A 14,810-nucleotide genomic window follows, 5' to 3' on the forward strand; every position below is an offset into this window, starting at 1 on the left:
ATATCGGCAGTACGCAATTGGTAATTCACCAGTGGTGGATGCGGGTTTTTCCTGTTTCTATGCGACTGGCAATGAGCGAGTGGGGCAAAAGCGACTGAGAACATTGCGCGGTCGCCATGCGCGACTAAAGATTTTACTTCCAATATAACTTTGATATATGGGAACACTGGAACAGGGGAAGTTTTAATTGTGGAACAGGTTAAAAATTTGGAACGGTCAGACCACGAAAACGGCACATGTATTTTGTCCGACAGAACAGACTTAAACTCTCCGAACAGAGATTAAACTCTCATGCAAAAATCAGACTGCTATTTTTCACCAAATGGGCGTTTTAATGAGTGGAATATGTAGAATATGTCAAATGACAGGAATTATGACAGGTGATAAATAGCAGTCTGATTTTTGCATGAGAGTTTAATCTCTGTTCGGACAAAATAAATGTGCCGTTTTCGTGGTCTGACCGTTCCAAATTTTTAACCTGTTCCACAATTAAAACTGCCCCTGTTCCAGTGTTCCCATATATCAAAGTTTATCCGACTAGACACCCTTAAGCTATTAACAAATTTTCAGCTTGCTATTAATCAACTTTTGTTTCATACGCGGGATCCAGACCCATATATTTCTATAAGGAACTATATTTTTTTTTTAAATAAGGCAACATTGCAGAATCAACTGCACTCAACCCATGTTTAAACCATATTTTGAAAATATCACATTTTTAAATGAGATAAACACAAAAATTAATGCTGAGCGTACTTATTTTTGAATTTTAAAGTGATAAAAAAGTAAGGCAGATATCATATACACACTAGACTAGTGGGGGGAGTGAGTCAATACCAAATAAATACCCTCAGATCTATACCCTCAGCAATAGAAATAAAACATTGAGACGATGATTAATATAGTTTATCATTCGATAAGGGCTTCCTTTTTTCCAGTACTCTCACATTTCTTCTCCTCAATTCGTTTTTCAACGCACAAACAGCCCAAGATCCGTATTTTTCGGCCATAATTTATTATTTGTTAAATCGTCATCAAAAACACCATAATACACAAACTTCACGAATTGTCAAAACGTTGACCTCCAACTACACTAGCTCCGCCAAGCGGGATCAAATGCGTACAAGCGTACATAGCTGCCATTACACCTGTCTTGATACAGACCCTGTTTTTGCAGGTGGTCAGGGTCGGACCCTTTTTATTGACAAAGAGTGTTTAATGAAATTAATTAACAATGGAAAATAATGTTACCACAATGCAATCCAATATTCAATATCAACAAAATGTCTCACAAACATATTCTTTAACAACATCAAAACTTCAGTTTCCGTCTAAAGAGCATGCGATCATTTTTGATGTACTAGACAACACCAAACTCCAAGAATACCTTATCCCCCTGGGAAATATAATCCAACCCAAAAATATTATATTCTGCTCTCGACTGTCTAACAATCGCATCTGTATGTACCTATCTAGCAAACAACTGGTAGAAAATTTCACGACCAACAGAGGATACATTGAAATTCAAGGCGAAATTGTTCGAGCTAGGAAATTAATAACACCAGCAGAGAGGATTGTCCTCTCCAACCTATGCCCCTCCATACCTCATGAAATACTTATCAACGAATTACAAAATATTGGTTTAGTACCGGCTTCACCTATGATATTCCTTAAAATTAGTGCCACCTTACCTGAATATAACGATATTCAGGTAACCATATTCAGGAGACAAATATACATCAGTCCCCACAATTTAACACTTCCGGAATAATTTTTACTTGAGTTTGATAATACCTCTGGATAGGATTTTCATATCACAAGATGGTTTGGTCTGCTACAATTGCAAGAAGCGTGGCCACAAGGCATCTCAGTGTTCCGAATCAACAGTTCTAGAAGATCAACATTTAAATAATGAAAAATCTTTACCCAGCCTAGATAATGCAGTTTCGCAACAACACATACACTATCAGAAGCAATTTTAATCTCCCACGTTCCCAGCAATGCAGATTCCCAACATGTATATCAACTTTTAGAAGAACCAATGTTAGCATCCCACGATTCAAACCCAACAACCATGATAATAAACATTGCTCAAGAATCCAACTCTCATAAGCGCACCGTTGATGATATAACTTCACCTGAAATCGAGTCTTCTTCAGCAGAATGCAAGTTGTTCCTTGAGCCTAAAATTCGGCAAAAAATCAAAACTAAAACTATTTCAACAGAAAGTAGTAGTATACCCCATTCCACGGATATATGACACTCTTGGATTATCGCGACAACGAATATTTTACTGTGCAAAATATGAAGAACGAAAGTAAATTGCAAATTATATTGTTGTTTATTGGAGTAATTATTAGATCAAAATACTTTCGTACTTCTTATGTTGCCACTCAAATATTCGTTGTCTCGATAATCTAAAACAGTCGTATATTCGTGGAATACATCATAACTCTGTATCACTGCTACTAGAACCCGCTAAACGTTTATTGAAAATCATTCTCCATCTTTCGTTCTTGATTATAACCAACTGGATATGCTTCTAACTAACATTACCGGTTCTGCTGATCCCTTGAGTATCATTCAAGAATATACAAAAGATTACGTCAGTCTAACTGATATTTTCACAAAAGTATATCCCACTTAAAAGATAGAAGTATAAAGCGCAAATTAACGTCTATTAAGAAGAAAATGTATGCTCAGCTTGGTAGAGAAATTTCTGACTCTGACAGTGACACTTCTCAATTAAGTAAAAAATAACATTCACATGTAAGTGCTCGCGATGCTATTGGTAATGACGAATCGGAGGTCGAACATCGGAGTGTGGCAAGTGATTTAAAATCCTTTTTCAAAAATAAAGTGTTAAGTGCGTGGAACCGGGAGTGGCAAAATTCTGTTTCGAAACTAACACTGATTAAAAGTGACATTTCTCCGTGGCAACCGACAGCAATAAACAGAAAATCAAAAATAATCTCAACACGTCTGAGACTGGGCCATAGTACGCACACCTATTTACAAACAGCGAAGCTCCAAAATGTTCCGTTTGTAATGTAGCAGACAGTACAGGTCATTTCATAATTGATTATCCTAAATATACTATTAAAAGACGTCTATATGTCATCTCGAACAGCTTGCAAACGTTACTGGGAAAGAACTTTGATTACAGAAAACTAATAGGTTATACATATACTTACATATATTGTATCAATATGTTGTACAAAATTTAATCATGTAAGTACTAGGTATTACTATTGTTATATTACTAATTTGTATAGGTACATTGTAAACTATAACCGTTATGTCGCTAATATCCTTTGGGAGGATGCAGCTTTGTTCTGAATAAAAAAAAATAATAATACTGCATTATATTCCAATTTTTATTAAATGTCTTATCCTTTTTTTAATTTTGCAGTGTTTGGCCATGTTTACCACAGATGTGATAGTATCTTGCGCATTAGGGCTCGACAGTAACTGTTTTACAGATAAAGAAAGCAAATTCAGAAATATAGGAAAGTCGTACTTCAGTTTTAAGGATGTATTACTTTCAGCTAAAGTATCGGTGATGAATTATGCTCCGGAGCTAGCTTTAAAATTAGGTATGTTTTAATTTGTATTGGAATTCAAAGAATTTAGTTAAAGCGAGTAAGTACTAGTATAAACATAGATAAGGAATAATTACCTAATGGCAAAACTCAAAACGTGCATAAAAAGGGAAATAGATAAAAAGGGTGGAAGGCATCCGTAAATACGTATTTATGACTATGGTCGTCATCAGTACGGTGCAGCCAAGTTAGAATAGGAAAGAATTAATCCGGGAAAGGATCACTATAGGAGCAATGCGTCCATTTTGTGGCAAAATGTTAAAAGACTCTGATGTTCCAGAGTAGGGATGGTCACTAGCTCGTGCTTAGCTCGGTTTGACGAACCGAGCTTCGAGCTCGAATCAAAATTTTTTCGAGCCGAGTCGAGCTGAACTCGAAACGAGCCAAGCCTTCCTTGACGAGCTTGTCAATATTTTAGCAAATACTCTAATACTCTTTCTAATTCATTTATTTCTGCTACTACTGATACTTTTGTTTGAGAATAAGTAATTCAGACTACAAAGATTTATTTACAATATAGGTACAGCGTGTCCGTAAATTATGGAATCAATTCGAGCCGAATTCGGCTCGGCTCGACTCGCAATATTCGAGCCGAGCCGACACGAGCAGCTCGAAGTTCAAGCCGAGCTCAAGCTTGTCAAAACCTCTGCTCGGCTCGGCTCGAGTTCATCCCTATTCCAGAGTTACTGGAACTAATACATCCACGGAGGAAGCTACAGCTACCTGTAAAAAAAACGTCAGAATGTTTTATAATAGAAAAAAGTTAATTAATGCGTACTAGGTACTATAAAATATAGATGAGGAATAATCAATGGCAAAACTGGCATTGCAAGGTCGTCTAACATTTTGCTACTAAATGATTGAGTTTATTTGTGGACTTAAACAATTCTGTTGTAGGAATTCAAGGCGTGAAAAAGGAACAACGCCAATTTTTCGTCAATATAATTGGTTCAACAGTTGATTATAGAAGAAAAAATAACGTAAGAAGGGAAGATTTTCTTCAGTTGATGATAAACTTATTAGATCAACCAGAGGATGGTCCAAATCATCTAACGTTCGATCAAGTGGTAAGAGAGAAATAGATATATTACTTATATACATGTAGGTACTACAGGACTATTTATATTTTACAGATAGCTCAAGTCGGCATCTTCTTTGTGGCAGGTTTTGAAACATCATCGTCGACAATGACATTTGCTTTATATGAGTTAGCGAAACATCCAGAATTGCAAGACAGACTTCGAGACGAAATTAACACAGCTTTAAACGACAAAAAAGAACTAACTTACGAGTCCATCAACGAAATGAAGTACCTTCAACAAGTCATTGATGGTTAGTGCAGATGTTTTATACCTACAGTAACGAATCTCCACTTTCAAATTTTTTACAAACTTCATGAACAACCTCACAGCAGGTCCAGGACACAAACTATGTAGATATCCTGGCTGGATATGTTTCTTTGAGCTGTCGTCCTACGATATCTGGCAATTAAGTTCCAAGAGTCTTGACGAGTGAATATCGTCCTACGATATCTGGCAATTAAGTTCCAAGTTGGTACAACATCTTTATTTTGCACTTTTTTTTAATTTATCTTTTTCCCCACCACTATAGCCTCCTTCCCACTATACTAATGTGATAAGCAATGCTTCAATGTGAAATGTTTAGTACACATTTCACGTGAACTAAACCCCGTATATCAAAGAACATAACTTCATTATTTGTTATTAGACGTCGAAAATGATGTATGTGTTACAGTTCAAGTTGATTATCCAGTTGGAGTTGACTCCAACTAGTTGGAGTAACGGCTGGTTTCAGTAAAAGTTGATTATAAATATAAAATGAAGATTTATATTCAACATTTACTAGTAAAAGTAGACTCCAACTAGGAAAAGTATACTCTTCCCAATGCCATTTAGTAAAAGTTGATTCTGATTCTCACAAACAGCCGATTCTAGAAATTAAATGTTACTGAATATGTTCAAATTAGTCTAGACTGTATCGTCGCCCCGTTAGGTAAATTACTCCGATTCGAATTTTTTGCACAAACTTACTCAAAAAGAGGTCCTTATAACAAATCTACTGGGTGCCAGGCAGTACCTTGATCGATAAATTGTTTAAACAATTTTTTTAGACAAATTCACAAAAATAATTTTTTCACTTCGAACAATTTTTTTTTAAATCATTTGGGTTATTCTGAGCGAAAAAGGTATTTTGTGATTTTTCTCTAAAATTGATTGTTGTCGAGTTATACGCGATTTAAAATTTGAAAAATGCGAAAATATCCATTTTTAAGGCTTAATAACTCGGTTAAAATCCATTATTATGAAAGTCAGAAAGCGACCAAATCAAAGTTTATAGCCCCCTCTACAAGATCCAGCAGAAATTTTTGTCACTATTTTATTACTAAGCTTTATCTTTAATTATTAACAATGAGCGCTAAGTGCGTATTAGGCGGTCGTCAATGGTGAGTGCTAAAGAGATGCACCATTCCAGCCGTCCAATGGTGAATCTCACTCGCACTCACATTGACGGCCGCCTCAATACACGGTTAGCGCTCATTGTTGATAATTAAAAATAATATCTTATTAATGAAATAATGACAAAAATTTCTTCAGGATCTTATAGAGGTAGCTTTAATCTTTGATTTTTTTTTAGTTTCTGACTTTCATAATATATAATATCGTATGGCATTTTTGCCTTTCGGACAGTTCCGGCGCCAATTACATCTTTAACCCTGTTTCAAGTAACTAGTGACGATGTACACTAGCCCAGGGGGATCGACGGCTTAACGTGCTCTCCGAGGCACGGTGAGACGGCGCGTGTCATTATTGGAAATGAAAATGGTTTGTCATTAGCAGGGCTCGAACCCACGTGCACTGGCGTATGAGGCCAGCGATTATGCCGTTACTCCACGGCCGCTCGCTCGACTTTCACAATAATTATCTTTAACCGAGTTATTAAATCTCGAAAATGGTTATTTTGGCGTTTTTCAAAAAAAGGCACAACGGATCTAAAAAAAAATTTGTACGAAGTGAAAAAATTACACACACCGGCATAATTAGCCGAACACCTTAAAAATGGAACATGTTTGATGTCTCGAATTTCCTAAACCTGTTGTCCGATTTGAGTGATTCTTTTAGTAAGTTATAGCCTTATTAGTTAAGAATATCGGTGTAATAATACTGTTGCTAGACAGGTACATGTCATTTTATACCGGGTGTTACAATAATACTGTCTTTTTTTTCTTAAAGTTCGGAACACCCTGTGGAATATTCTAGTATATATAATATTTTAAAATTAAAACTCGATTGTAGGCTTTCTTAACATTTTCTTTTTTGATTAACTTGCTTATGTTGGAAAATAAAAAAGTTATGTGCTTTAACAACTAGCCATGTTTTTTATCAATAAATCCTCATCGTAGGGGAGGAAAGTATGCTAAATTTGCAGTTTGTAAAGATGTCTCCTATTTAAGATTTTAAAGTAACCCCCCAACCCACCTCCGTCGGGATCGTGTTTGGTGCCATTCGGTAGATTTTTGAAAAATATTGAATAGGTGTATTTTGCAGTTTTACGATCTGATGTTCATTTCGCAAAATATCGCAGGGTTCGTATTTAAAATTTTTAATTTACCCCCTCCCCTCACCGTGGCGTGTCACGAACCCCCACGGAGGTGAGGTGGGGGATTTAATTTAAAATCTAAAATAGGAGCCCCCAATTTTTATTGCAGATTTGGATTCTTTACGTAAAAATAAGCAACTTTTATTCGACACATTTTTTCTAATTATGGATATATAGCGCTATAATCGGAGAAAAATGATTGTTTCAAATGGAAAATTAAATTAAAAAATGAAAAGTTCCCCACTTTATGGAAAATTTAACCTTTTTCTGATTTTAGCACATACTCTTCACAATCCAATAGGTTCCCATAAAGCTCGAGTAACTGCAAATTTAGTATACTTTCCTCCCCTACTATGAGGATTTATTGATGAAAACAAGGATAGTTATTAACGCACATAACTTTTTTATTATCACACATAAGTAAATGAATCAAAAAGAAAAATGTTGAGAAAACCTAAATCTACAATCGAGTGTTAATTTTAATATTTTACATGTGCTAGAATATTCCACAGGGTGTTCCAAACTTTAAGAAAAAACACAGCATGATTTGTACACTCGGTATAAAATGATATTTACCTGTCTAGCAACAATATTATTACAACGATATTCTTAAATAATAAGGCTATAACATACTAGAATCACCAAAATCGGATCAGTGGTTTAGGAAACTCGAGACATCAAACATGTCCCATTTTTAAGGTGTTCGGCTAATTTTGCCGGTGTGTGTATTTTTGCGAATTTGTTTAAAATCATTGTTTATCGCCAAACGTCACTAAAATCATTCATTATTGTACTCATTTGCCCTCATTTTCGACAGTAAAGTAACACTTTGATGTATTGAAAGAAGAATGTTACTTTACCTGCCGCGATAATTAATCAAATTAACCGAGATTGAATGTAAGTGGTCAATGGCAGCAATCGATTATTTATTTGAGTGAAATTAAAATTTATTTACTTTAATTATGAAAAATATTGTACAAAATTTATCTTATTATTAATCAAATTTATGTCAAAAAGTAAAATTCTGTAGTGTTTCTCAATTATATTCATACAAAATAAATCAAAACTTTACAGATTTAGTAATTAGGTAGGTATAGGTCTGGATCCCGCGTATGAAAAAAAAATTTATTAATAGCAAGCTGAAAATTTGTTAATAGCTTAAGGGTGTCTAGTCGGATAAACTTTGATATATGGGAACCCTGGAACAGGGGCAGTTTTAATTGTGGAACAGGTTAAAAATTTGGAACGGTCACACCACGAAAACGGCACATTTATTTTGTCCGACAGAACAGACTTAAACTCTCCGAACAGAGATTAAACTCTCATGCAAAAATCAGACTGCTATTTATCACCTGTCATAATTCCTGTCATTTGACATATGCTGCATGTTCCACTCATTAAAACGCCCATTTGGTGATAAATAGCAGTCTGATTTTTGCATGAGAGTTTAGCCTCTGTTCGAAGAGTTTAAGTCTGTTCTGTCGGACAAAATACATGTGCCGTTTTCGTGGTCTGACCGTTCCAAATTTTTAACCTGTTCCACAATTAAAACTTTCCCTGTTCCAGTGTTCCCATATATCAAAGTTTGTCCGACTAGACACCCTTAAACTATTAACAAATTTTCAGCTTGCTATTAATCAACTTTTTTTTCATACGCGGGATCCAGACCTAGTATACAATATTGATAAATATCGATTAAACATCAAAACCGGCCATCAGGCAAAAGTCATCAATCTGTGATGACTGTCATTACTGTCATACGAAATTTTTATTTCGTCTAAAATTAAAAAAATTTCCTCAAAGTTGTAAGTAAGTGTTAATGTTTTTATGATTGACGATACAATTTTGTACGCACCACCTCTATACTCTTTATCGAACGCGTCTGTTCCTCTGCTCGTAATATCAGACTCGTTCGATAAAGTGTCACTTTACTGACTGACTTTACTGAAATTGCATTATTTAACATATTTAACATAGCATTATTTAACATATACTCTGAAAACATCTTTACAGAGGCCTTGGACGAATCAGAAGACGGTATTGCAGTAAATGGATAACTTATAAATAATATTAGATATGCAGACGATACAGTATTGCTGGCAGATAGTTAGCAGGGGCTCCAAAGGGTCATGGATAATGTTGTAGAAACATGTAACAAATACGGCCTAAAACTAAATTAGACAAATGTCTAAGAAGACAAAAATAATAATTATTGTTAGTAAAAACACCAACATAAACGTCCAAATTACCGTAAACAATACATCTCATGATCTAGATGCAGTCGCTCATTCTACAAGAGACGTAAGAGAGGTGTTTTCACAGCTCGAGGAGGAAACAGGTAACCTGGGCCTTCGAATAAATGAAGAGAAGACGAAATATATGCTGGTGACCAAAAATCCAAGACCAAGAGTTAGACAGAACGTAACTATTAATGACCACAACTTTGAAGTAGTAAAAGAGTTTAAATATCTGGGAGCAGTAATCACAGAGGACAATCACATAGAAAAAGAGGTCTCAGCAAGAATAGCTGCGGGAAATAGAGCATTATACTCCCTATCATCATTATTAAGATCTAAGCTGCTGAAAAGACAATCTAAATTAAGACTGTACATGTCAATTATTCGCCCAGTTGTTACATATGGGAGTGAAACATGGACTCTACATCAGCGAGAAATAAATAAATTGCTGATATTTGAAAGGAAAGTCCTCAGAATGATATTTGGTCCTCAAAGAGATGAATTGACAGGAGAGTGGAGAAGGCGCCGCAATGCTGAATTGGTGACTCTATATGGTACTGAAAACATCGTCAGACATATAAAAGCTAATCGGATAAGATGGGCAGGTCATGTAGTAAGATCAGAGGAAGACAGAGTGCTAAAGGCAGTGTTCTTCGAGAGACCAGACGGTAGAAGATCAGTGGGCCGTCCCAGAAAAAGATGGAAGGATGATGTTGAAACCGATCTATCTAGGATTGAGGTACAACAATGGCAAATCGAAGCGCAAGATCGCAGACGATGGAGGGCCATAGTGGATGCGGCGAAGACTCACCCCGAGTTGTAAAGCCAGTCAAGAAGAAGAAGAATACATCTCTAGAGAGAGTACAGAAAATATGCTATCTGGGCTGCAACATTAAGGATACTCGGGATCATAGCTACGAAATAAAAAATCATATTGAAAAAGCCAGAAGCTCTTTTAAGAGTCTTAGGAAAATTCTGTGCAACTTGTCTTTAAGTATCAATATAAGCATAAGAATTCTTAGATGTTACGTCTTTAGTGTCCTCCTCTACGGAGTTGAAAGCTGGAGCCTGACAGAAGATGCCATAAAACGGTTAGAGGCGTTTGTAATATGGTGCTACCGACGTATGCTGAGGGTCTCATATATACACCACACAACTAATATAACTATTCTCCAGAGGCTAAGAAAAGACAAATAAATAATTAACACCGTAATGAACAGAAAATTGGCTTACTTCGGCCACATTATGCGTAATGAAAAATACCGACTGCTATAGTTGATTCTACAAGGCAAGATTGAGGGTAGGAGAGGCCCTGGACGTAGACGTATATCCTGGCTGGCCAATCTTAGGAAGTGGACTGGTCTAACGTCAACTGATCTATTTCGAGCTGCCGTAAATACAATAAGATGGGTCAATGTGGTCGCCAACATCTCCAGAAGATAGGCACTTTTAGAAGAAATCAAAGACAGGAAAATACAATACTTGGGTCTTGTGTTGAGATGTGAATGATATGAATTACTCTAAATCATATTGGAAGGTAAAGTGCAGGACAAAAGGTCAGTAGGTGGACGCCAGAACTCGTGGCTGAAAGACATGAGAGGATGGTTTGACAGCTCATACACAGAAATCTTTAGTGCAGCAGTTTCCAAAGCTGCAATTGCCATTTGGGTCACCAACCTTTGAAAGGAGAGGAGGCAGTAAGAAGAGGAAGAATAGTTTTCCATTTGCACGTAAACAAGACTTTAAAAGTTGTCCTATATATTGTTCAATAAAGTATAATAATTGAAATAGCATATGCAAATGTGTTGCCAATCAGAATGAAAGTTTGTGGCAAATTTAATATTATTTTCTTTTTATTTCCAGAAACTTTAAGGTTGTATCCAGTAGTTTCAAATCTTCAGAGGAAGTGTGTAAAAGATTACACATTTAAAAACTCGAATATGGTTGTAGAAAGGGGTGTAACTTGTGTGATACCGATATTTAGTATACAGAGAGATCCTGAATTCTTTAAAGATCCTCTGACGTTTGACCCCGACAGATTTAGTCCTGAAAATAAGAATAATATTGTTCCGTACTCGAACTTGCCGTTTGGAGAAGGACCTCGAAACTGTATAGGTAAGTATATTATATCTTAATATATTTCTTGCAGCAGTCCTGTAATTTCTCTTTAGTATTTTTGCTTTTTTCGTAAATTCTGGACAGTTCTTTAGGATCAGTTTTTTCCTTGTAGTTTTCCATTTTCATCGGTAGTGACTTTGACATGTGTGGGATCGTTATAGCAGTCCTAATTTCAACCTTGGTTTTCACGTTCTCCTTTTATTGTCATGTTAAGGAGTGCCTTCGATTTCTTTAGGACCTCTTCCACCGTCTTTCTTAATGCTCCTAGCTCTTCCCTTTATTTCCTCTCTTCAACGGCCCCCTGAGTCATCCATATTCTTCCTCTTTTTCTCCTCGGTCCCTTACTTTTTTCTGATCCTCCCGTTCTCTCAGTCCTCGTAGATGATCTACCTACGGAGTCTCTCCATCCTAAAATCGGAGATTCCACCAGTTATTTAACCTATTTCCACTCCTTGCCCTCGTGTAGATTGTCATCGTTTTCCTTGTGTTTTGTTTTATTAAAACTACTCTGTTGTTTCGCATTCATATATGTCCCCACCCGTTGGGAAGAACAAAGGTCTAGCTTAGACTTGGCTTTTAGTTTATCCAGCTAAGACATTTATCACCCCGAATGGTTACCAGGTATCCACGTTGGCTCATAAGAAGGTATTGCCAATTTTTTATCATGGTGTACCCTTCTTGATTTGTCAAGGTTTTCTCGTGCAACGCTCGTATACCGCCTGGTGTTCTTCAGCTGTAGCTGCTTACAATAAACTGTTGGGAAATAAAAAGAATAAAAGATGGATTGAATAGGTGTTACTTCGATGATTGTACTTGGATTCAGATCTGATATATCTTTCGATAACAGTGAGTACCTGAAGACCTTCAAATTTTCTTCAGGATATCAGGGTACAATCAGAAGAGGGTTTTTTGGAAGGAAGGCGCAGCAATTGGGAATTATTACTGCGCCTTTAAGCGTCCGGCGGCCACCCGGTGCACCGACGCCGGACGCTATTTGGACTGTTCATGGTTTCATCGGTCGTACTCCCCTCATATTATTAGGGACCAATTCCAATTATTCGGCCTACCACCAACTGGAGGTCAATTTACAGCACAGGAAGGATAAAAGTTGGATTATTTGGACTGCTCTTGGTTTCATCGGTCATACTCCCCTCATATTATTAAGGAGCAAGACCAAGACCAATTATTCGGCCTACCACCACGTGGAGGTCAATTTACAGACCAGGAAGGATAAGAGTTGGATTATCTGGATTGTTCTTGGTTTTATCGGTCGTACTCCCCTTACATTATTAAGGAGCAAGACCAAGACCAATTATTCGGCCTACCACCACGTTGCCCAACTCATATTATTAGTGACCAAGACCAAGACCAATTATTTGGCCTACCACTACGTGGAAGTCAATTTACAGCGCAGGAAGGATAAGAGTTCGATTATTTGGACTGTTTTTGGTTACATTGGTTGTACTTCCCTTATATTATTAAGGAGCAAGACCAAGACCAATTATTCGGTCTACCACCACGTTGCCCAACTCATATTATTGGTGACCAAGACCAAAGCCAATTATTCGGCCTATCACTACGTGGAAGTCAATTTACAGCCCAGAAAGGATAAGAGTTGGATTATCTGGACTCTTCTTGGTTTTATCGGTCGTACTCCCCTTATATTATTAAGGAGCAAGACCAAGACCAATTATTAGGTCTACCACCGCGTTGCCCAACTCATATTATTAGTGACCAAGACCAAGACCAAGACCAATTATTTGGCCTACCACCACGTGGAAGTCAATTTACAGCCCAGGAAGGATAAGAGTTCGATTATTTGGAATTTTTTTGGTTTCATCGGTCGTACTCCCCTCATATTATTGGGGACCAAGACCAATTATTCGGCCTACCACTACGTGGAGGTCAATTTACCCCCCAGGAAGGATAAGAGTTGGATTATTTGGACTGTTCTTGGTTTCATCGGTCGTACTCCCCTCATATTATTAGGGACTAAGAACAATAATTATTCAGCCTACCACCACGTGGAGGTCAATTTACAGCCCAGGAAGGATAAGAGTTGGATTAATGCCATTATTACGCTGAGGGAAGCTGTAATGATATATTTTTTAATTTTTTACAGTAGCGATCAACAGGTAGCGAAAACGCGTTCCAAGATTGCGGCTGTAATTTTGAATATTTTTTCGAGATATTTGGCACACATATTCGTAATCTAATAAAGAATCGCGGTACAGAGCCCAATTTGAAAAATATATTAATATGTGGAAATTATTCTGTAATTAAATACAATATTAAAAAATCGAGTCTGTACCGACATTAAGAAGAACAAAAAAATACACTTTCTTCAAATAAACTTTTTTATCCGAAGCCTAGATTTTGTGTCATTTTGGAACTACTAAAATTTTTTATTTCATTAGTAGTTCCAAAATAACACAAAATCTAGGCATCGGATAAAAAAGTTTATTTGAAGAAAGTATATTTTTTTGTTCTTCTTAATGGCGGTACAGGCTCGTTTTTTTAATATTGTATTTAATTACAGAGTAATTTCCACATATTAATAAATTTTTCAAATTAGGCTCTGTACCGCCATTCTTTATTATATTACGAATACGTGTGCCAAATATCTCGAAAAAATATTCAAAATTACAGCCGCAATCTTGGAACGCGTTTTGCCTACCTGTTGATCGCTACTGTATCACCCAGTTCTGCAGACGACGCAATTATTACATATATATAAAGTTAGTTTGTAGACTGTTGTATAATCTGATGAGTAGATTGCTGTCTCAGTTTTGACTTGACTTACACTTGAAAGTGTACACCTTACTTTGATTAATTTGACTTGTAGTCAATTTGACTAATATTGCTAGCGTTTTTGATTTGTTTCAGCGCAAAGTAAGTGTTTACTTTGAATGAAATTTACGATTTAACTATAGAAAACAAACAAAAAAGTACAAATATTTAACATTTTTATCTACATATATTAACATTTCTTTTTTTTTACAGGATTAAGATTTGGATACATGCAAAGCAAAATAGGTATTATCGAGATTATACGGAGATTTAAATTGACAATTAGTCCAAGTACCAAGATGCCCATACAAATTGATCCAGATTTATTTATATTACAGTCACGAGAAACTCTTTATCTGCAAGCAGAACCAATATAATGAATTTTAACAATTTATTAGTGATTGGTTTATGATTTTAGTAATAATAAAATAGTTTGTAAGACTTA

At 36.2% G+C, this 14,810-nt stretch overlaps 1 protein-coding gene across 3 annotated transcripts in view; it reads left to right on the forward strand.

Moving 5' to 3' along the window:
• LOC114347172 (probable cytochrome P450 6a13) overlaps positions 1-14,810 on the forward strand; it is a 152,453-nt gene extending 137,643 nt beyond the window's left edge. For all 3 annotated transcript variants that reach the window (XM_050649929.1, XM_050649930.1, XM_028298186.2), the window contains exons 4-8: positions 3,413-3,596; positions 4,500-4,669; positions 4,736-4,934; positions 11,321-11,572; positions 14,579-14,810. In XM_050649929.1, coding sequence (XP_050505886.1) covers positions 3,413-3,596; positions 4,500-4,669; positions 4,736-4,934; positions 11,321-11,572; positions 14,579-14,742 — 969 coding nt within the window. In that variant the 3' untranslated portion in view covers positions 14,743-14,810. The remainder of the gene's footprint in view (positions 1-3,412; positions 3,597-4,499; positions 4,670-4,735; positions 4,935-11,320; positions 11,573-14,578) is intronic.

Source organism: Diabrotica virgifera, chromosome 4 (assembly GCF_917563875.1).
Source record: "Diabrotica virgifera virgifera chromosome 4, PGI_DIABVI_V3a".
In the NCBI taxonomy this organism is placed as follows: Eukaryota; Metazoa; Arthropoda; class Insecta; order Coleoptera; family Chrysomelidae; genus Diabrotica; species Diabrotica virgifera.